The sequence below is a fragment of the Trichosurus vulpecula genome, chromosome 8, assembly GCF_011100635.1.
Source record: "Trichosurus vulpecula isolate mTriVul1 chromosome 8, mTriVul1.pri, whole genome shotgun sequence".
Lineage (NCBI taxonomy): Eukaryota > Metazoa > Chordata > Mammalia > Diprotodontia > Phalangeridae > Trichosurus > Trichosurus vulpecula.
Genome location: NC_050580.1, coordinates 231,852,081 through 231,875,778, shown reverse-complemented (window position 1 = coordinate 231,875,778; position 23,698 = coordinate 231,852,081). Strand labels below are relative to the sequence as shown.

The 23,698-nt window shown below is 40.7% G+C and overlaps 1 protein-coding gene across 1 annotated transcript in view; it reads right to left on the bottom strand.

The window, feature by feature from the left end:
* FLVCR2 (FLVCR heme transporter 2) overlaps positions 1-17,534 on the bottom strand; it is an 85,229-nt gene extending 67,695 nt beyond the window's left edge. Inside the window, exon 1 of the mRNA XM_036735644.1 lies at positions 16,972-17,534. Coding sequence (XP_036591539.1) covers positions 16,972-17,517 — 546 coding nt within the window. The 5' untranslated portion in view covers positions 17,518-17,534. The remainder of the gene's footprint in view (positions 1-16,971) is intronic.
* Positions 17,535-23,698: the final 6,164 nt, after the last annotated feature.

The window sequence follows — 23,698 nt, the reverse complement described above, 5'->3', positions numbered from 1 at the left end:
GTCCCTCCTATTACCATGGATTTATTTTGTATATTTGTATATATTTTCTTCCTCAACAGAATGTAAGCTGTTTGTGGGCAGAGGAGTGTCTCATTTTGGTCTTTATCTCTCTAGCATCCAGCACAATGACTGAGACATCTTAGGTGTTTATAACAAATGATTTTGTTTGTTTTGGTTTTTTTTTGTTTTTTGGCAGGGCAATTGGGGTTAAGTGACTTGCCCAAGGTCACGCAGCTAGTACATGTGTTGAGTGTCTGAGACTGGATTTGAGCTCAGGTCCTCCTGACTCCAGGGCTGGTGCTCTACTCACTGCGCCACCTAGCTGCCCCTATAATAAATGATTGCTGATTAATTAATAATTATTAATTCATTAATAGTAATTTGTAATAATTTGATTAATTAATAAAATGGTTGATAGCTGCTTCTCTCCTCTAACAGATGACAGGGAAAAGGATGTGATTAAGTCCATATCATAGATATGATGACTGCCCTCCTTGAGCTTCCATAAGAGAGTAAATTTGGGTGTTGAAAATGGTACTTGAGTTTTTGTGATAATAAAGAATTGAAAACAAAGTAGATGCCCACCAACTGTGGAATGGCTAAACAAATTGTGGTCCACGAATATAATGGAATATTACCGTACTATAACAAATGACGTGAGTGATGAATACAGAGAAGCATTGAAAGAGCTACACAAACTGAGGCAAAGTGAAGTAAGCAAAGCCACGAAAACAGTACACACAGTAACTACAACAGTATAAATGGAAAAAATGAGGAAACACCAAAAAATCAGAAGTGAATGTAATAAAATTATAAAGATCAAAAAGGACTTAAATATGAGCTATGAGAAGACACCTTTAAACCCACCCTTTAATGGAGGTGGGAGGTATACAAGTATTACACATTGCAAATGTTTTCTGACTTTTTCAATGTATTTATCAGTCATGCTGACTTTTTTCTTCTCTAAAAAATACCATTTGTTATATGGGATGGCTCTCTGGGAGGGAGAGAAGAAGGGATACTTTGGGTAACTATGACGATGTAAGAAACAAGACATCAATAAAAACTTATATAAAAAAGAAAATGATGGTTAAACTGTATTTTTACTCTGCATAAAGAAGAAAGGACAATCAAATAGTCGATGAAGAATCCACAGCTTTCTAAGTTGTAGCTTTCTTGCCCTTAACAAAATTACAAGAGAAAAAAACCTTAGGACTGCTGTTGTAAAAGAGAAAACATTTCACTTTGAACCAAAAAGAACTTAAGGAAGCTGCTGGGTGTTAAAATATTGAGAGTAAAGAGAAACAGAGAAAATGTAAACATTACGAAAGAGTATAAAGAGAGAGAAACCTAATGCCAAAATGAGGGCTCAGTATTTATTCTTCCTGCTAGAAAGGGTTGACTCTCTGGACAAGGGATTGGGGCTGAGGGAAGGGCATCCTGTTGCGCAATTGCTGGAAGACGATTGAGGAAACAGCTGTGTATACTTGATGGGTCTGGACTGCCTCACTTTCTTCAGCAGGACTTCATGTTTAGGAGACTAAAGAGCTGACCAATGGGATACCTGTATCTGTGTTACCCCAGGAACAAAAGACCTTCACAGAAAAGAAGTGTCCCTTTAAAGATGTGCATATCACTTCCTATACCTCCTAGAAGCTCCAATCACTTAAGTGTCTGCAACAAAATGAGGGAAAGGATTTAGTGCCAAAATCTGTCTTGGTCTGACAGCCTTTCTTCTACAAATCCTTGTAAATTTCTTGCAGGTGCTTCAACACTCAAGCAAAAGCATTCATTGAGGGCCTGCTATGAATATATCTCTATGCTAGACACTATGAAATATAAAAAAGAAGCAGAAGAAATAGTCCCAAGATTGAGGAGCTCATTAACTACAGATGTGTGGGGAAGGAAAGAAGAAATACACACACGCGATAGAACTAGAAAGTAAAATAAATTGCATAGTAATATAAATTAAGCTTTGTACAAATTGTAGAAGGAATTCAGAGTACAGATATATTCTACATCACAATATTAAGTAGTTCTTTGAAAACATTAGGTGAAATAATATTACAGGAGGGGCAATTATTCCATGGAAACAATTCTATGAACGGCTGATCAGTTACATGAAATTAAAAGTTTTGCAGTGTTACAGGGAGAGGTAGAGCCTAAATGGTGGAGATATAAGAAGGGCAGCAAGCTCCTTCTGTCTTGACTCTCCCCCCACAAATCCTCCAAAGAAATCTAGAAAACACACCAGACTAAAATCTGTTCAGGAAATCCAAGAAAAAAAAAATCCAAGGGAGTCATTTTTCAAGCCCAGGTCAGCAGAGGGAGACAGATAGAAAGGTGTCACACAGGGTCTTCTTAGAGGCTGTGCACCAGGACAAGAAGAGCATGTGAAGACCCAAATTTGTACCCAAACAGGTGTCAACTGGCAGCTCTGTTAATCACTGCCCAGTTCCAGGTCACAAATTCCCAGTGGACTGAGGTGGAGACCTGTGCCTACGGGTGGCCTTCGAGAGTAAGGAGTAGTTGTAGGCCCTAAACTGTGTACTGGGAAAGGAATAATCCCAGAAGCCAGGAGCACCTGTGTGACTCTGACTCCAGGTGTGGGTAGAACAAGGTCTCAGCTCCAACTTCGAGCCCAGTCTGAAGTCTGAAGAGGAATAAGGAGGACAGGAATCTCAGACCAAAGGGAAAAACCTATTAATAGTATCTTGAGCCAGGAAGATCTGAGTTCAAATCTGACCTCAGACACTAGCTGTGTGACCCTAAGCAAGTCATTTAACCCAGTTTACCTCAGTTTCCTCATAGGTAAAATGAAATCCAGAAGGAAATAACAAAACACTCCTGTGTTTTGACAAGAAAACCCCAAATGGGGTCACAAAGAGTCGGGCAGGCCTGAAAACAACTGTAATAGATTACACCAATGCAGTATAGACTAGAGGCTCAATTAAGTATGAATAAAAAGTATATAAAGGTGTTCTTAAAAGTAAAAAATTCTAACTCATTTAGAGCATATATGGGTGGTTTTAATTTCTGATTTCCCAACAGCAGGAAAATAAAATGAGTGATTTTTTTACTTAAATAGGGACCATCCATGGTTCTCATTTTTTGCCCACTATCAGAATCTCCAGCAAGGACCTACCTAGATTAAAAACTTGCCAACTTAGAATAAAATACTATTATTTTAGAAAATAGGAAGAAAAGTTTAAAGAAGCTTTTTAGACTTCATTGAGATAAGAAGAGAATAGCTAGATTGCCATTCCTATAATCCTGTAACCTTCACTTGGGAGTTGGGAGTTATTTGAGATATTTGAGATATTGAGATATTTAGAATTAATATAGATTAGCCTTTGAATAAGCTGTGCAAATAGAACAAAAGGGAGAATTATGGAGCATAGGTAAAACTTCCTTTTTAGTTTCTCTAGACACCTGTGGAAAAATTTCCTTAGAAAGGCACATGATAGAACAGGTGGGAAAAAAAAATTAGCCAAATGGTAATAACCAAAATTAACAAGATAAGATCATTGCCTTTCCCACCCCTGAAGCAACTGGGGCTAGGACTCACTCAAGGGACATGCCTTCTGCCTTCTTGATATAGATATTTGCTAAGAGCTCAATAGGTTCCTTGAGGGGAGCGTTCCAGGAGGAATGGAATGTTAACACAGACTGTATTTTTATCTTGTTCAAGATGACTGTAAATGACAGCTTGGGCAGCTAGGTGGTGCAATGGATAGCATGCTGGGCCTGGTGTCAGGATGACCTGAGCTCAAATTCAGCCTCAAATACTTAATAGCTGTGTGACCCTGGGCGCTTCACTTAACCCTGCTTGCCTCAGTTTCGTCACCAGTAAAATGAACTGGAGAAAGAAATGACACGCCATTCCAGTATCTTTGCCAAGAAAACCCCAAATGGGGTCACAAAATGTTACACGGGGCTGAAAAACAACTAAACAATAACAAAATAAAAGTCACCTGAAATCTTGGAGCATCAAGGAGGACATGGGGAATTCTTCCAGTTTGGATGTTTCTCACTAAAAGCTAGAAATGGCTTTAAGTAGATGAATGATCGCTATATACGATTACAGACACACAGTATCTGTAAGGACTAACTTTGATAGACCTGACTCCTCTCATCAATACAAGGTTCAAAGATAGCTCCAAAAGGCTCATGATGGAAAAAACTATGCACATCCAGAGAAAGAATTATGGAGTCCGAACGCAGACTGAGGAAAACTATTTGCTCTCTTATTTTCCTTCTTTTTTGGTTTTGTTTCTCCTTTCTTATGTTTCATTCCATTTGTTATAATTCTTTACAACTGGACTATTATGTAAATATGTGAAGGTATATGTAGAACCTACAATGGATCACATGCCATCTTGGGGGGGAGGGGGAGGAGAGAGAGGAAGAGAAAATCTGGAACCCGAAAACTTGTGGAACTGAAAGTTGTAAACTAAAACTAAAAAATAAATTTATAAAAAAGTGACAATACAAGAAAATTGGACCACCAAAAAATAGATGAATGATAAATAAAATTGTTTCCAGAAAGACTTGAGTTGAAATCCCATAGTATAGTATTTTTTTTCTACTAGGGTTCTCAATCTGTTGCCTCACTACCTACAAAATCTCAAAATCTGGGGGTCAAAAAGGTCTGCTGAAGACATGAAGTCCAACTCAAACCTCAAGAGAAATCCTCTCTAGGACATCTCGTATGAGTGACCACTCAGCCTTAGCTTAAAGACCCTTACTGATGGGTAATCCACAGCTCCTGAAGTAACCTTCTTCACTTTTGGACAGCTCTGTTAAGGTTCCTGATTTAACAAGACTAAATTGGGGGCAGCTAGCTGGCACAGTGAGTAGAGGACCGGCCCTAGAGTCAGGAGGACCTGAGCTTAAATCTGAGCTCAGATACTTGACACATTTACTAGCTGTGTGACTTTGGACAAGTCGCTTAACCCCAATTACCCTGCCTTCCCCCCTGCAAAAAAAAGACTAAATTGGCCTCTTTTCTACCTCTGCTATTGCTCCTCTCTTCCCTCTAGGGCCAGAGGGAATAAATCTAAAATCTGTTCAATAAGACAACTCCTCAAATCCCTAAAGATAGCTTTCCTTTTCACTGAGTTCTCTCTTCTCCAGGCTACATATGTTCAGTTCTTTTAACTGACCCTCATATGACATAGACTCAAAGCTCTTTTCTATCCTAGATGCTCTCCCCTGCCTGCTTTCTAGCTTATCAGTGTGCTGCTTAAATTAAATTTTGGAACCCAGAAGAGAATACAATCCTCCAGATGTATTCTGACCAAGGCAAAGCTGTATCTCAATGAAGCCTGAGATCACATCAGTTTCTTTGGTTTCCATATCACACTAAGGATTCATATTGAATAAGCAATCTTTCAAAAATTCCTAGATCTTTCTCAAACTGCTATCTCACCATGCTTTTCTCATCATGTACTGGTGAAGTTGATTTTTTTAATCCAAGTATAATGTTTTACTTTATCTCTGTTGCATTTCAACTTACATCATCAGCCCAACGCTCAAGGTCTTTTGGATCTTGATACTGTCATCCAATGTGAAAATTTTATGAATATATTATCTGAACTATTATCTAAGTTATCGATAAAATTTTAAACAGCATGGGGACAAGCAAGGATCTCTAGAGCACTCTAATGGAGAATCCTTGCCATAGTGGAACACTGAACTTCATGTCAAGTGGTAACTGAACCATCAATGACTATTTTTTGAATCTGCCCCTTTAAGCAGTCCCAAATCCTCTAATCCACATCTCTTGAAATATTCTACGAGAAGGGTAGGAGACATTCTAACAAATGTTTTGCTAAAGTCTAGGTAAACTATTATCTACAGCATTCTCCTGATCTATGAGTTTAGTATGGTAACCTTATGGAAAAAAAAAAAAAAGGAGGGTCTGGCATGACCTGTCCTCTGTGAAGCCATTCTGATCTTTGTTATACTATCTCCTTTTCTAAATGTTCACTAATCATCTCTCTGATGATCTATTCTAGGATTTTCCCAGGAATCAAAGTCAAGCTAATTGACCTTAAGTTTTGAGTTCTCTTCCTTTTTGAAAATCATGTCAACATTTGCCCTTCTCCAATCCTTTGTCCCTCTCCCCACATTTCCCATTTTATATGATCTTGTAAAATTCATTGACAGTGAATTAGCAATCATAACTTCCAGTGCTTTAAGTACCCATGGATATAATTCATATGGGCTAGATGACTAGAAATTATCAGGGGTAACTAAGTATAATTTCCTTACTTATCTTGAGTATCAATTCTATTAGCCACTTTTACTCTGTCACATCCAGTGCAAAAGTCAATCTCCGTGGCAAAGAAAACAGAAGAAAAAAGAATTAAGCAGCACTGTCTTATCTTTGTTGTCAGTTATCATTGTTCTACCCACCCCTAAGCAACAGTCCTAGCCCTTCTTCAATATTTGTCTTTCCACCAAAATAACTATTTAAACACACACACACAATCTTGTTGTGCTTGCTTCCCTTTAAGGCTCCTAAAAATATTTTTAGGGGATGACACCAAGCTTTTCTATTCATTTTCTGTTATATGCCCTTCCTTCCATCTTCTGTACATACCCTTTTAAAAACTAATCTGTATGGTGAGTTTTCTGTTTATCCATATTGCTCTCTTCTGACAACCATCATTTTTCCAATTTCTTGAAATTCTATTCAATTTTCAGTCATTCAGTGGAGTGCCTACTACATCACAGGCAAGAAGCATAAAAGACAATCCATGCTCTCAAGGAGCTCACAGTGCATTGCACAGGTGGAGTGGGGGTGGGGGCTAAGGGCAACAACATTGGAACAACTATGTACAAACAACTTATAGAGAGGATAAGTTGGAAATAATCAACAAAGCGAAATCACTGGAATTAAGAAGGATCAGGAAATTCTTCCCATGGAAGCTGAGATTTTAGTTGGGGCTTGAAGGAAGCTAGAGAAACCAAGATGTAAGGATGAGGAGGGAGAACACTTCAGGCATGGGGGGACATTGAGTGAAAATACCCAAAGTTGGGAGTGACTTGTTGGAGGAGTAGCAAAGAAGCCATTGTCACAGAATATGAGACTATCTGGGGAAAGGGGGGTAAGGTGTAAGAAAACTGGGAAGGTCAGGTGTGTGTGTGTGTGTGTGTGTGCGCGCGCGCGTGCTACATGCCTGTGTGTGGTTATAAAGAGTTTTAACTATCAAACAAGACAGTTTTATATTATATTTATTTATATTATATTTTATTATGTATTTTATATATTTACATATAATATATAATGTTATTTATATAATTAATCACTGCTTTAAGCAGAGAAGGCCAGATAAGAGACACACAGAGAGAGAGAGAAAGCTCAAAATAATTAAATAAAAATAAATAAATAATATATAATATTATTATATTACATTCTAACAGGGCAGACAAGTTTATATATAAACAAAGAATAAATATAAAAATGATAACTAAAAATCAGCGCAAGGTCATTAAATTCAAGGTAGTTGGGGAAGGAAGGCACTAGCTGTTGGAAGGACAAGGAAAGTTTTCATTTAGAAAATAATGCCTGAGCTGCGTCTTTGAAGGTAGAAAGAAATTCCATGAGGCAAAGTTGGGAAGAGAGTATACACACACACACACACACACACACACACACACATACTCTATATGTACATACGTATATATGTGTGTATGTATATAGATAGATAAAATAGATAACTAGATAAAAAATACTAACTAGATAACTAAAGTCTCCCATCATTACTAAATTATGTCTCCATGCCAGGCTTGCAATGATTGTCAAACTCATCTATATCCTCATTCAAACTAGGTGAAATGTACTATACTCCAATGACAAAATCATTAGTTTCTTCAGTGATCTTTACCCAGCTGCTCTCCACTAGTCCCTGAATTTCCTCAAATAAGTATACCTTCTCAATGTATAAGGCAACTCAACCTCAATCTTTTCCCTATCCTTTCTTTTAAATTGGGAATATTCATTCAGGGCACTAGCTGTTGCAAGGGCCAGGAAAGGGTTCATTTAGAAAGCAGTGTTTGAGCTGCATCTTTGAGGATAAAGAAATTCTGTGAGGCAGAGTTGGGAAGAGAGTACATTCCAGGCGCAGAGGAAGACCACTGCAAAGGCATGAAGATGGGGGTGTAGAGTATCACATGTGAGGAAAAGAGATGATGACATTTGGATACACAACAGAGTGCAGTAAAGGGGGCAATGTCCAGTGAGGCTCTCGGTTTGGGGCCATTTTACAAAGGGCTTTCAAAGCTAAATAAAGGAGTTCATATTTTATCTTCGAGGCCAAAGGGAAGCACTGAAGGTTATCAAGCAAGTGTCAGAACTTGCTTAAGGGAAGTCATTTGGCAACAATTTGAAGAAGATTCTCAAGAGGAGAGAGACTTGAGGTAGGAAGTCCTGATAAAAGATTGTCGCAATTATTTAGGAGAGAGATGATGAAGGCCTGAATTATAGTGGGGGCTGTGGGAAGAGAAAGAAGGGGGTGGAGGGGAAAGAAATGACAATATTTGGCAACTGGTTGGATATGTCTGGGGAGGGAGAGTGAGGATTTGAGAAGCATACTAAGACTCTGAACCTGAAAGAATGGTGATATCTGCCTTCAATAGCCTTATGGAAGTTTAGAAGATGAGCGAATTTAGGGGTGGGAGAAGAATAATGAGTTCTGTTTTGGAAATGTGTTTGAGATGCCTCTGGGACATCCAGTTTGAAATGTCCAAAAGGTCATTGGTGATGTGACACTGAAGGCCAGGGGAGACACTAGGCCTGACTAGATTAGGGAGTCACCTATGCAGATAAATAAACCCAGGATAGATGACAGGGTCACCAAAAAATAGAGAGTGTAGAAAGAGAAGAGAGCATAGGATAGGGTCTTAGGGAACATCTGTTCTTAGAGAACACTCAAGGGGTGTCCTATGGATGACAAGGAGTTGGAGAAGGAACAAAAAATCCCCAGAAAATAAGAGTGTTTCAAAAACCCAGAAAGAAGAGAGTATCCAAGACGAGAGTAGTCAGCAGTGTCAAATGCAGCACATAGGCTGAAAAGGATGAGGACTGAGACAAGAACGCTAGAGCAGTTTCCATTATGTGATGAGGTCAGAAGCTAAAGGAATGAAAGGAGAATGTAGAAGCAGTGTACATAGGCAATTTTGTCTAAGAGTTTGGCTGAGATAGGCAAGAGAGATATAAGATGATAGCTTGAGGGATCGTTGGATCTAAAGATGGTTTTTTAAGGTTGGGGGAAGACTCAGACCCATTTGAAGGCAGTAGGGAATAAATTGTCAGAAAAGGAGAAGAAAGAGAGAGGAGGGAGAGGGAGGGAGGGAGAGAGAGGAGAGAGAAGAGAGAAAGAGGGAGGGAGGAAAGGAAGGAGAGAGAGAGAGAGAGAGAGAGAGAGAGAGAGAGAGAGAGAGAGAGAGAGAGAGTGGGGGGATGGGGAGAGGGAGAGAGGAAAGGGGAGGGGGAAAGGGAGGGGGAGGAGGAGGGGAGAGGGGAAGGAGGAGGAGGAGAAGGGGAGAGAGAGGGGGAGGGAGAGGGGAAGAGAGAGAGGGAGAGAGAGGGAGAGAATACTGAAGAGTTAGTCTGGAGAAAACAGAAAGGACTGGAGATCAAGGGAACATGTAGATGGGTTGGTCTTGTCAAAGTGTTGAGGATAAAGGCCACTTTATTTTCAGAGACTGGGGGAAGAGAACAGGAAGTGGGGAATGATATTAAAGGGTTTTGAGATGAAGAGAATGGGAGAAGAGTAAGCTCACATCAAATGGCTTCAATTTTCTCAATAAATGAAGAGGTAAAGTCCTAAGTGAGAGAAGAGTGGGATGGCATTGCCAAAGATGACAAAATCTTGAATAAAAATGGAAAATTATCACAGGTTTCTGATTTCCCTAACTTCCTTCCAGTTTCAGCTAAATTCTCACCTTCTGCAAGAAGCCTTTTCCAGTCCTCTTAAATATCAGTGCTCTCCCTCTAAGAGTACCTCCAATTTAACCTGTATACACACACACACACACACACACACACACAGAGTAGTTGGTATGTTGTCTCCCCCATTAGATTGTGATATCCTTGGGTGCAGGTTCTGTAATTTGCCTTTATTTGTATCCCTAGCACCTAGCACACTGCCTGGGATGTGTTAGGGACTTAATGCTTGTTGATTTTTATCTCAGACTAGGCTCCTCAGATAGTAATTCTGATAATTAAGTTCTCTCAGATTCCCTTAGATTTTCTTGTGTGATTAATGTGTCCATTAAGTATGACCAAGTACTTCATGTATCAATTTTTAGTAGCTTTCTTTGTCCATCAGAATCAGATTTTACCTGGGGGTACCTATACCAACACTGAAACTCTGCGTTCAGCCAAGGAATCAAAATTATGGCTTTTATAGGATTATTAGAGGGAAGCTAGGTGGCACAGGGTGTGCCTGGAGTCAGGAAAAGACTCATTTTCCTGAATTCAAATCTGGCCTCAGATGCTTACTAGCTGTGTGACCCTGGGCAAGTCACTTAATTCATTTGCTTCGGTTTCCTCATCTGTAAAATGAGCTGAAGAAGGAAATGGCAAAACCACTCCAGTATCTTTGCCATGCAAACCTCAAATGGGGTCACAAAAAGTCAGGCATGACTAAAAACAACTTAACAGCCATTATTATATTATATTTACCATTAAAATAGTTTTAGTCCCTATAGGGACATCATGCTATCAGAACCCTGTTTTATGCAAGAGAGGGTGGTCTGGAGGAGAAGATAAAAATGAAATGTGCATTTTAAGGAAGGTGCCTTGTACAACCCTATCTTCCTCCCTTTCCAGGCTTGGTTCCTGACCCTATGTTACTTTCTTCACCATGACAGAACAGCTGTGTCAGTGGTAACTGTTTCTCTTTTGACCAGCAACCCTGAGGGTCTTCTCCTCCCAGTTTGATTTTTTTCTTTTTTTCTAATTAAAGGGGCCATCCCTTGACTCACTTCTTAAAGAGGCCTATTCACTGAATGGGCGTTACCTCACTCTAAGTGAGAACCTGAACAGTCCTTAGCCTGAAAGGGCCAGGGTCTCCCACTGCATCCTACGCCATCTCCAGTTGTCCTGATGAAGATATCAGGCCACCGGACGCAGATGGCTCTGGAGGAGAAAGTGAGGCTGGTGACCTTGCACAGCCTTCCCTCACTCAAATCATAAAGTCAACTGCAAGTCATGTCCTCATCTTCCTGCTGTCATGGTCCTCTTCAAAACTGAAGGACAAATACAACAACAGCCTCCCCTAGGAAGTTACTCCTCCTGCCTACCCTGTTGCTCCTTCCTGTAGTTAACACTTTCTTGAACCTCCATTTTAAGGAAAGTGTCAGGCCAGTGGTGTCCACTCAGAGTTCCAGTCCTGAGTCTCTCCACTTTCTCCACCATGCCCTGCCAAATGCCTTCTCCCTCTCTTCGCTTGCCCCAGATTTTCAGCTTCCTCTTGCATGTTGTCTTCCCCTCACTAGAATGTAAGCTCCGTGAGGCCAGGAACTGTTTTTCTTTTTGCTTATATTTGCATTCTCAGCATTTAGCACAGTGCCTGAAGCTTCATAAATGCTTCTTGACTTGACTTGACTCTTGGAGTTCCCAGATTTTTTGTTATTAAAATGAAATGATTGAATTAGAAGATCTTCAGCATCCCTTCTAGCTCTAACGTTCTATAGTTTTTAGATGTCAGTGACTCTGCAACTGCAAGATTTCCTCCTTAACTCTTGAGTGAAGGTAGAATGTAGAATAGTTCACGGACATCTCTCAAAATCAAACAGATTTATTGTTGAAAATGTGAAACAAGTGTTTCCGAATACCTTGTTATTATACTCTGAGGCAACAGGCTACAAAGAGTCCAAGGCAAAGGAATGACTGGGTTTAGTTCCACTCTAATCTATCCTTCACAGAGCTGCCAAAGAGATTTTCCTAAATTATAGATCTGACTTACCCTTATACTCACTGTACTATATGTTATTCCACCATACTCAGCACACTCTAGTCATTACTTATTGCCACTAGCGTAAGACATAATCTATGCTGCCAAGCTTGTAAAACTGTTCACCACCTGTCCCCAACTTATCTTTCCAGCCTCATTATACCTTATCTGTGATCCAGCCTAGTCTCCTCAACACTGCATCTACTGCCTCCATCCCTTATGCCTGGAATGCATTCTCCCCTCAGGTCCACCTGATACTATTTCTCTTTTCTCAAAAAGGCAACTTAAGCACCATCTCCTACATGATGCATTTCACTATTCCCTCCATCTCTACATTGTATGTGTTCTCTTAATATTTATTTATTGGTATTTATTCAGTGACATATTTACATATTTCATATTTATGTTAATTTCATATATACCTATACTTGTCTCCCCTAATAGAATGTAAACTCCTTAAGAGTCAGGCTTATTTCTTTTTGTATTTGTAGCACACTGGCCAGCACATAGTCAGCACGCAATAAATTATTATTGACTGGGCTACAGAAAAGCTCCCAAACAGCCGCGGAGGTGGTTTTCCTAAAGCACAGATCTGACTATATCATGGCCTGCTCAGTAAGCTTCAGTGGTTCACTATTGCCTCTAAGACCAAAACCAAACTACCCTGGCCCTTGAAGGCATTCACAACTGATCTTTCCAGGCTTATTGAGACATTATGCCAATTTATTCATTCAATGATCCAGCCAAACTGGTCTTTTTAGCTATTGACATCGCATCTTGTCTGAACTGGCTGTGCCCTACTTCTAGAACACACTTTCCTCTCACCTCATTTTTTAGAATTCCCGGCTTCCTTTAAAGCACAGATTTTGTACCATTTCCTACACAAGACTGTTCTTAATCCTGCAGTTAGCATGCCTTTCCCCCCAATACTCCTGAAATCACCTGGCAACTATTTTGATTTATACTTACATATGTATATTATTTCCTCTGGTAGCATATAAGCTCCTCGAGGGCAGGGACTGTTTATTTAATTTTGGTCTCTAAATCCCCTCCACCTCCCACCCCCACCTGGTACAATGTTATTTTAAATAACAATAATACATGAAAATTACACAGTGCTTTAAGAGTTGTGTAACATTTTCTATACATTCTATCACACTCGATCTGTTTGGTGATAACACTGACAATGAAAATCCTCACTCGTCGTCTCATTGTTGTACAACACTTTCATTCCTGTCAGACTCTTCATGACCCAATTTGGGGTTTTCTTGGCAAAGATATTGGAGTGGTTTGCCATCCAAAGCTCATTTTACAGATGAGGAAACTGAGGCAAATAGAATTAAGTGACTTGCCCAGAAGTGTCTGAGAACAGATTTGAACTCTGTGAGATGCCTTCCTGACCCTCTATCACCAGGCCACTTGCCTGCCCTTTCCACTGTGGTGTATGCACAGCAGTGATAATCGGACTAGAACTTTGTTCTTCATGTGGCTTTCTCATATGCAACTGTGACTTTTTAAGACCTCTAATACAGGAATGGGCAGCTAGGTGGTGCAGTGGATAGAGGACTGGGCCTGGAGTCAGGAAGACTCATCTTCCTGAGTTCAGATCTGGCCTCGACATTTACTAGCTGTGTGACCCTGGGCAAGTCACTTAACCCTGTTGGTGTTGGGTTCCTCATCTGTAAAATGAGCTGGAAAAAGAAATGGCAAACCACTCCAATATCTTTGCCAAGAAAACCCCAAATGGACTCACAGAAAGTCATATGTAACTGAAAATGACTGAACACAACAAAAATACAGGAATATCATATCATACTAGCTTTCCCTATACTCTGCTTGTAAATGTAAACTCCCTAAGGATAAGGACCATTTCATTCTTGTCTTTGTATCACTAGGGCCTAGTATGACACCTTCCTTGATCAGAGTAAGCACTTAATAAATGTTTGTTGAATGAACTGAATTGAATCTTAGAGGTAGTGTAATACAGTGGAAAGAATGTTGGGTCTGGAATCAAGAATACATGAAACCAAATCCCATCTGTGCCCCTTATTACCTGAGTGACCTTGGATCAATCCTTCCAGTTCTCTGAGCCTCAATTTCTTCATTTGTAAAATGATGGCGGAAAGCCTAAAAGGAAGGAACTCTTTCTACTTTCTTCTAGTTCTAAATCTGATTCTACCAATTGTTAGAACCTATCAGAGATTGCACTCTTCAGGCATGGCTTTTGAGAGCCTAGGGTAACCTCTATGCCATGAAAAAATTTTGGTCCAATTATACAAGGAGAAGAATAAATAATAATATTTATCAAACACTTTAAAGTGAGCAAGGCACTTCACATAAAAGTAATTCAAGGCTGTGATTTAATAGGGCAATAGGTAATGAAATAGACAGACAAGTAAGAAGGGCATTTCATATATTCTGATTCTCCTTCCAAGGTTTAGTGTTCAAAATAAACAGGCAGAGAACAGCAAAAGGAGGTAAAGGTTGTTGAGAGCTGAGTGGTTTGCACAGGTGAAGGTGGGCAGGACCAATGAAGATTTTGCTAGCCAAATTACATTCTTATAATCTGAATGGTCTGTGGAATTTATCTTTTAAGGCTCCACTATTCCCCCAAATACCTTTCTCTCAAATATAACTCAAAGTGCTTTACTTTTATCACTCACCTATTCAGTCAAGATACTCTCAGAAAACGGGAAAACATGGGAGTACAAACCTCACAAAGTAGAGAAGGAAAAACTTCCAAGTGGCTCATAATGTTTAACTCAGCACATAATGTACTCCCAAAGACAACACTAAACAGACTACTTTGGGATGTAAAAATACCAAGGCTTCAGAGCATGAATAAGTTTGTTATAAGAATCTTAGCATTTCCTAACTCTGAGGAATTTCATAAATAAACACTGTGATTTTAAGTTTCGAAGATGTGTTTTTAAATTTACATCCCCTAACAGGTTTTAAGAAAACAAACAGTTAGTCTGACCTTTAATGTGAAAAGGAAAAACAAAGGCAAGATTCTCTCTTCTCCTTGTACCAGCTAAGAGGGCCAAAGATGGGTATTCCTTCTGCCTTTTTCAAACAGGTATGGAACTTGAAGCCTTAATTCTACTTGAATCATGACTGCTAGTCATGCTAGCATAAACCAAGTGCAGGCATAAACTAAGCTTCCTACACCCTCACACCCCTACACCCCGCAAAGCATGTATTCCCTAATAATGCCATGGCTCCCCAATTTCAAGAAACAAAAAACGTGGCTTGAGTCTTAAGTAGTAGAAGTTTATTTTCTTTTTCCTTAAAATCTTCATCTGTCTAGTGCAGTGCCTGACAACGAGTAGGTTACCACTAAATGCTTGTTGATTAATTAAATCTAATTTAAGCCCACCCCCCATGTCCAGTTTGAAAGCTTTAAAGAGCCACTTGCTAAAACTGGTAAAAATGTATATCATGCTTTAGAGCCATTAAAATTCAGTCATAAAACTTGGGGGGAGGGGAAGAGAAGAGATGAAGAATAAACACAACATCCAAAATTATTTTTAAATTACCTCTAATATAAAATCCATCTGATTTTATAACAAATGCTCAATTTAATTTTTCAAGGAACATAAGCCATAGGAAAAAATGTGGGGGATGGTTTTTGTTTTACTAAAGGTGGTTACTTCCTCTAAATTCCATTCAAATTAATAACTCAGGAGTAGATTAGGGCAGACTTGGAAACAGAAGACACCCTTGGGTTCTGGTCCTGGTTCTGCTACTAATCAACTATGTGGCACCAAGCAAGTTCACTCATCTATGAAATGAGGAGATTGGATAAAATGGTCTCAAAGGTCTCTTTCAACTATAAAAAGTCCAAGATTCAAATTTAGCTCAAAATTTCCACCTTGTAGTGGAGCTAGAAAAAATGGGAATTCACCTTTGGGAAGCAAGAGTGTGTGGAAGATTTCCAACAAAAAATGACAAGTCTCTACTGACAACCTCAAGCAAGAGAAAACAAGCCTAGAAGACTCAGATGTTACTAGCTAGTTCATTTCACATGTTAAATGTGAAATGTGAAAATTCCCAATATGAACCAAAATATTGAGGAAGCCATCTACATAAAAAAATGTCAATGTAATTTTTCTCTTCGGCTAGCTGAAGAGGTCAGTCAAAAGTTTTATTCTGTTATTGTTTTTTTATTTACTGGGCCTGAACAAGTGTTTCAATTCTCCCTGTCATTTCTGCAGGTCCAGCTACACAACCTAGAGTTGCAGAGAAATTAGTAGTCTTTTGCATTAAACTATGATAGCAAGAAATGTGAGATGTGAACTAATTGTGGCAGAAATGCTTTCAATTACATGATGTTCCCACCGTACTGGTTTAAAACTTGGTATAGGGGCAGCTAGGTGGTGCAGTGAGTAGAGCACCCGCCCTGGAGTCAGGAGGACCTGAGTTCAAATCCAACCTCAGACACTTGATGTACTAGCTCTGTGACCTTGGGCAAGTCACTTAACCCCAATTGCCCTGCCAAAAAACACACAAAACAAAAAAATTTTAAAAACTTGGTATAAAGGTCGGCAAAGGTGCACAAAATATCACCATTACAGGTTTTAAAATTCATCCTGAAGGATTCCCCCTTCCTGCCATGAGATATGGCACTCTAGAATGGATTGTTCTGCTAAGAACACTAATTGCTAACATGAGATGATAACAGAGATACAGAAACACATAAACACAAATATGTGTATATGTGCATATATGTATGATATTTATAATAGCTTTACTACACTGTCAAAAGTCTGAAAGTGGCCAGAGTGTTAGAGCTTACTAGGGAGGGGGTAGACACAAGCTATTGGCTTTACCCAGCACAATTCAGGACAGAACTCCAGAGACTTTGCCTTCCCAGGAGCAATACTACTCTTTAGGTGAAATAGAGAAGGGTCCCAATTCTCCCCTCAGTTTCCTCATACTTTTCTCACACATAAACACACTAAAAAAAAAAAAAAATCCAGACACTCATTTCTGTACTTACCTGATTACCAAAGACAGCCAGGGAGCAGGCTGTAGAAACCTCTCGTTCACTAAACCAGACGGCAGCAATGCGGGAGGGCATGCCAAGGATGAAAACCTGAGCAACAGCGCAGATAAATTGCCCCAGCACGGTGATGGCAAAGAGATTTGGCTTCAAGCTGCCCAATTTCACCCAGGCTCCCAAGCAGTTAAGGAATGACCCCAAAAGGGCGACGGTACGTAAGCCATATTTCTCCAGAAGATAAGCCACGGGGAAGAGTAGTGGGATGTAGGTCACCATGAAAATCATGGACAAGCAGTCAATGGAAAAGGAGCTGACCCCATAGAAGTGCACGAAGACGTTATTAACAGCACCGTACTGGATCCACTGGAAGGCATTGCACAGCGAATAGGAGCTGAACAACAGGACGATAAACCAGCGGAGACTGGACACCTTGATCTTAACGGGTTCTTGGGTGGCTGAGTCATCGGGGTCCGTAGTGGATTCCCTTTCAGGCTGCTGAGGTTGCCCTTCGGCAGTGGTGGGAACTGAAGTCACACTCACCATGTCTACAAATGGCACTGTCCCCCACTAATCCCCACCTCCCTACTATTCAGGTGCCTTGGGCTCTCTGCCCCCCTCTCAGGATGTCCCTTTCTGGCCTCACGTTAGCGCTTACAGCGCTGCCCTCCTCCCAAAACGAAAAAAAAAAAAAAAGCAAAACAAGCAACAAAAATCTCACTCCAAGAGAAAAATAGTCAGCTTAGACAGTCGCTAAACCAGAGAAAAGAGAGCACCGAAATCTATACAAGACAACCCGGGATCGCCTCTCAGCCTAGTCTTCCGGCTGTCACTTTCTTTTCGTTCCCTCTGGGGGTCTCAGCTGATGACGCTGCTTCTCTTCTGTCGCCTCTTGCTTCGAACCCCTACAGCTTTCCTGTTCTCACTCAGACACTGCCAGGCTTGCAGTTCAGAAGCCCAGAGCAGAGACCCGGATCCCTCTTGCAGTCACTCAAATAGTACCTGGAACAACTTCTGGGTCCCACCCCCTTTTACGCACGTGATCCGCCCCCCTCCCCTAGTCCGCTCAAACTGCTGGCAAGTCCCTCCTTTCTGTTCTTCACAGTGTCTCCACAGGATTCAGGCCCCTTACCACATACCCGTAGCCATGGAAACCACGGCCCCTGCCCTCACGATCTAGCCTGTCCTTTCCAAGCTAAGCCCCCAGTATCCATCCCCCCCTTTCCAAAAATCTACTATCCCTTCTTGACACACGCTGTTCAAACAGGAACACTCCAAAGTTATCGTGGCGATTCCTTTCCAAATACCTCAAAACTTTCACTCCCAAAGAGTGGGTCACAAACACTTCCATTTTCTTTTATTTCCAGCCCTAAAATAAATTACATTCCCTATTCCCACCACCAAAAAAAAGCAGAGCATAGGACTTAGAGATCAATTAGACCGATTCCCTTATTTTCAGGTGAGGAAACACCTGGATGTCGTCTGACATCCAAATCCATTACTTTCTGTAACAACGCGTCTGCTATGCGGTTCGTTTGAGAAAGCGGGATGGTCTTTAGTCACTGCTCATATTGGAAACCATAAGCTTGTTCTTACTGAAGGACTGAGCGCAAGCAGAAGAGAGAAGGGGCGGGGCGGAGCAGGGTAAGGAAGAGGGGAGCGGCTAACGACCAGGAAAAAGAAGAGGCATCTCGGCCGGTGGGCAAGGTCTTTTGGAGCAGGCTTCTTTGAAGTCCTTTGGAATTTCCAAGTTTAACTAACAATGAATCAGAATGTTGCCCTCTTAAGTACTCTTTATACCCACTAGGCGGCACACGCTACCGCTTCCCCCTACTTCATTCAAATCAACAACCCCAAAGCAAAACAGGGAACATTAAGTTGGCATCCTCTTGAAAGAAAGGCTTCCCTTGCACTCCAGTCAAAGAGCACTTTCACGGTCATTTTTCTGAGACGTATCCACTGCCACTGAGCAAAGACAATAACCACTTTGTACTTTATTTGAGATAGGTTGCTAGCTGGCCCAGGAGTCAGGAAGACATCCTGGACAAGTCACTTAACCTCTGTTTGACTCAGTTTCCTTAATTGTAAAATGGGGATAATGATAGCACCTACTTCCCAGGGTTGTTTGGATCAAATATTGATTGGTAAAGTGCCTGGTACACAGTAACACATGGAACACTACGTAAGAAGAACTTGATAAAATGCTTATTTCCTTCCACTGGACACACTTAAAAACTACCCTAAAGCTTCAGTAGCATCTGCATCCCTCTCACCTGGCTGAGGAAAGCAAATTGGATTTAACCAATCAACCTGCATTGAGTAAGAGCCTGATGGCTCTGGAGGGGAAGGTAAGACTGGTGACCTTGCACAGCCCTCCCTCACTCAAATCAAAGTCTACTGCAAGTCATGGCATCATTTTCCTGATGTCATGGTCCTCTTCTAAAATGAAGGACAAACACAAGTAAGAGCCTACATTTTATCAGGTACTGTGCTAAACAGCTAAGGATACAAAGGAGGAAAAAATAGCAAACTTCTTCGTGTTTTAGTTCTTGAAATTGGGGAGCTGTGACATTAGGGAATCTGTGCTTTGTAGGGACGTCAAAGTGTAGTAGGATATAGAGCAGGGATGGGGAACATGCAGCCTTGAGGCCACATGTGGCTCTCTAGGTTCTCAAGTATAGCCCTTTGATGGAATCCAAACTTCCGGGAAGGGCCACACTTGAGGACCTAGAGGCTGAAGGTTCCCCACCCCGAGTATGGAGTGTAGTATTAGAATGAGGATAAAGGAATAATAGAGAGTTGTATTCTAGTCTCTTACCATCTTGTGCTACCATTTTTAGTCAATTTCCCATTCTCTCCCTCCCCCAAAAAATGAGATCTAGAATTTTCATCTGATTTTCACCAATATATGTTGTAACAACAACATGGTGTGAAATGCAAAGAATGAGATAAAAAACTTAGAAGTCTAGTTGCAAAGCTGAAATTATCGGAAATTATCTAGATGACTGTGAACAATTCACTAAGCTTTTGCTTCTCCATGCTGAAAATAAGACTGGCAGTACCTATCATCTTAGCTTACAGGGCTGTGGTGAGAAATTACAGTATCGCAGAATGTTGGAGTTGGAAGGGACGTCACAGGCCATGTAATGCTCCGAAATCATTATAAACGAGACATTTGCTGTATCATTCCCAGGTGACCAATAGTTAAGGAAATCTGAGTATTTTCAATGAACTGTATAATGTAAGAGAGATGCGAGGAATTATAAAATGTTATCTCTGCCCATAAGGGGTTTACAATAAAATTAGGGAGGCAAAGATTCATAGAACCACAGAATAGCATATAATAAAGTCAAATCAACAATTTGGTGTTGTTCAGTCACGTCCAACTCTTCATGACCCCATTTGGGGTTTTCTTGGCAAAGATGCTGAAGTGCTTAGCCATTTCCTTCTCCAGCTCATTTTACCAAGGAGGAACTGAGGCAAACAGAGTTAAGTGACTTACCCAGGGTCACACAGCTAATAAGTGTCTGAGTCCAGATTTGAACTCAGGAAGATGAGTCTTTCTGACTTCAGGCCTGGCACTCTATCGCTGCACCAACTATCTGCCCCAAATTAACAATACATACAATAAATGCTAGAGAAAGTCAAGAAGAGAGGATGTCATCACAATAGCTAACATCTAGCACTTTAAAATCTGCCACATACTTTACATATCTTATTTCAGATGATTCTTGTAACAATTCTTTGAGGTAGATGCTACTGGTATCACGATTTCACATAGGAAGAAACTGAGGCTCAGAGATCTTAAATGCTTTGCCCAGAGTCATAACCCACCTAGTAAGGAGGTCAAAGTAGGATTTAAAACTAGTATTTATTCCACTATCTCTTAAATCCTAGCATAAATCAAAGTATTTACAGAGTACCTTAGGGCATTTACATGTTCCAGTGAGCTTCATTGGTTTATGAGACGCACAGAGGGAAGTTGTATTGTGCTAAGAGGTGGCATGATACTGTACAGAGGACACAGACTTGGGAATCAGAGAATATGCCATTTCGACCTGTGTGCCTTTGGGCAAGCTGCTTTATCATTTGGGGCCTCCTTTTCTTCATCTGTGACATTAAGAAAAGTTAGGGAGAGGAGCAGCTACGTGGTGCGGTGAGTAGAGCACCGGCCCTGGAGTCAGGAGGACCTGATTTCAATTCCACCTCAGGCACTTGGCATACTTACTAGCTGTGTCACCTTGGGCAAGTCACTTAACCCCAATTGCCCTGCCTTCCCTCTGCAAAAAAAAAAAAAAAGACAGGGAGAAATGAGTTCTGTTTCTAAATTTATGGTCCTATGTGTATTTGCATAATCATTTACTTATTAGCAAAATCTATACAAACTATGGATTCAGGAAGGGATTTTTCAGGTTAAAAAATTGCATTATTATGAGATGTAATGCCAACTTCAGCCAATCAAATTAAAGGATGGTACAAAGTGAACCTTACTGATCTAGTTCAAGGGGTGAGTGTAGCCAGATGGGGGTCTTAGATGTACAGGAGAATTGAAATTATACTGTGGGTCTCACTGTGGTCTAGTGCCCTGGTTGTCTCCCTCCCTCACAGTGCTCTGTGCTCCGTCCCTCTGGGAGGAAGGAGATCTCTAAAGGTGGGGACCATCTGGAGAAATCAGAGAGAAGGGGGAGAGGTAAGGATGAGCCTGTGAGACGTCAGGGGGAAGGGCCAAGGAGAGGATAAGAGATGAGGGAGTGAAGAATAGGGAAGGTCTGGGGGGTTAGAAAAAAGGGTCAGAGAGATAGCTAAGGAAAGAGGTGGTGCCCTCCAGGAGTCTCTTTGATTTAAGGATGGGGGAGAGAGATTGGCAGTGGAGAAAAAGAACGAATAGATGTCTGGCACTCCACCTCCACCCCACCTTTCTGTGGACCTTTTCATTCCCTTCTCCTGGCTCTTCTCATCCTATGCTTTCCTTCACCTGACTTTTTGCCTTATCTGGCTCTACTCCCCCACCTCCAGGAAGACCTGAGTTCAAATGTGACCTTAGATATGTACCTGGGCAAGTCACTTAACCCTATTTGCCTCAGTTTCCTCATCTGTAAAATGAGCTGGAGAAGGAAATGGCAAACCATTCCAGTATCTCTGCCAAGAAAACCCCAAATGGGGTCAGGAAGAGTTGGACACAACTGAAATAACCAAAATACAACAACAAATTATGCAAGTATTCTATGCTTGTCTCTCTTTTTCACAGAAGAAAACTCTATTGATTCAAAATTAAAGAGTAATTTAATCTTGTAGACCAGCATTTCTAAAACAGTATTTCATATGATATAATGGGTTTAGAGAGTTGAGGAAAAGTCCTTGAGAGAATTTCAATGACAGCAGTACTTTCTCATTTAAAGTATTAATGATTTTATATCTATGCATGTAGAGGTCAACGTTTATATTGTGTGGCAGTTACTTCAATATGAAAACAAGCTTATTTTCTCTGAAATTTCTGACTTCCATTTATTCTAACCCACTGAACTAGCATTTATGGGTTCTAACAATATATTTCAAGCCTCAAAATATCTGATGGCCAAATTTTAGTTTGGGAAGCACACCAGGGTATAATGCTTGGTTTTATCCTGTTTTAAACCACTGGAGAGTGCTCAGAGGTTCCTTCTCTACAGCACTCATGGCCAGAACAAAATCCCAGGCATCTTTCCAAAGCCACATCTGTGGATGAGGCCATGAAAAGCCAGGATTCTTAAAATTCCAGCTTTTCTATACTCATTTCAGATTTCCCCAAAGTAGATGTGACCCCCCGAATCCCTGAACCATGTTTGTAGCTCTTCTTCAAATCATAACCTTCTGTTTCACCAGCTCTGTAACCATTTGATTATAAAGTCATGAAAATTCCCATTTCTCATGTCTCTAGCAAATGAAAACCTTCATGGTTATTCTTTAGTTATGTTGGCTTGGGCTATGACTGAGGAGGAGACGGTGTCTCTAAAAAGACAAGGCAGAATTTAGCTTATTTCTAGAACTCCCCCAAGAACTAGGGGTTTGCATGCCTTCTTTTGCCAGTCATCTGTTCCCACTGAATGGTTTTATATGTTGTGGCCATTGGAGTCTTTTAATTTGCTTTTCCTTTTGAGTTATATATTCTGGACCCCACAAAACAGTAACTTCAGACTCTTAATACCTGCTCCTTTGCAGCCTCCACCACATTATACTCTGGACTTTTTTTCCTTGCCTTGGGACATTTTCTCTCTAAGGTGCTCCTGTAGGAGATAGCCACTCTAATGATTGGTGTCCTGGCCCCTTAGTGGTGATAAACCCAGCAGTTAGGGGTAGGGTGCCCCTGCAATCTGGAGAATCCGTGAAAAACTTTTTGGCCTTCCCTTTGTACCAGAGAAGAAGTCTGAATTTTTTCTTTTTCTTTTATGGGGTGTTTACAGTGCCTTACTGTAAAATTTGGGTTAGTTATTTGGTCATAGGCTCTGTGTCATCTGTGGCTTTCACAAAACTCCCCCAAAATTCCCATTTAATTTCTTATGCCTAACTGTGCTATACCAAAACAGGGCAAAGCCTTGCAAGCCACATACCAGGAAAATACATAAGGCAGCATGGAATAGTAAATAGAGGGCTAGTTTTGAAATCAGGCACATCCAAGTCAAATTAGAACTTGTACCTTAGACGTTACCTATGTTGTCATGGAGCTAATCAGGATCAAGAACACCAGACT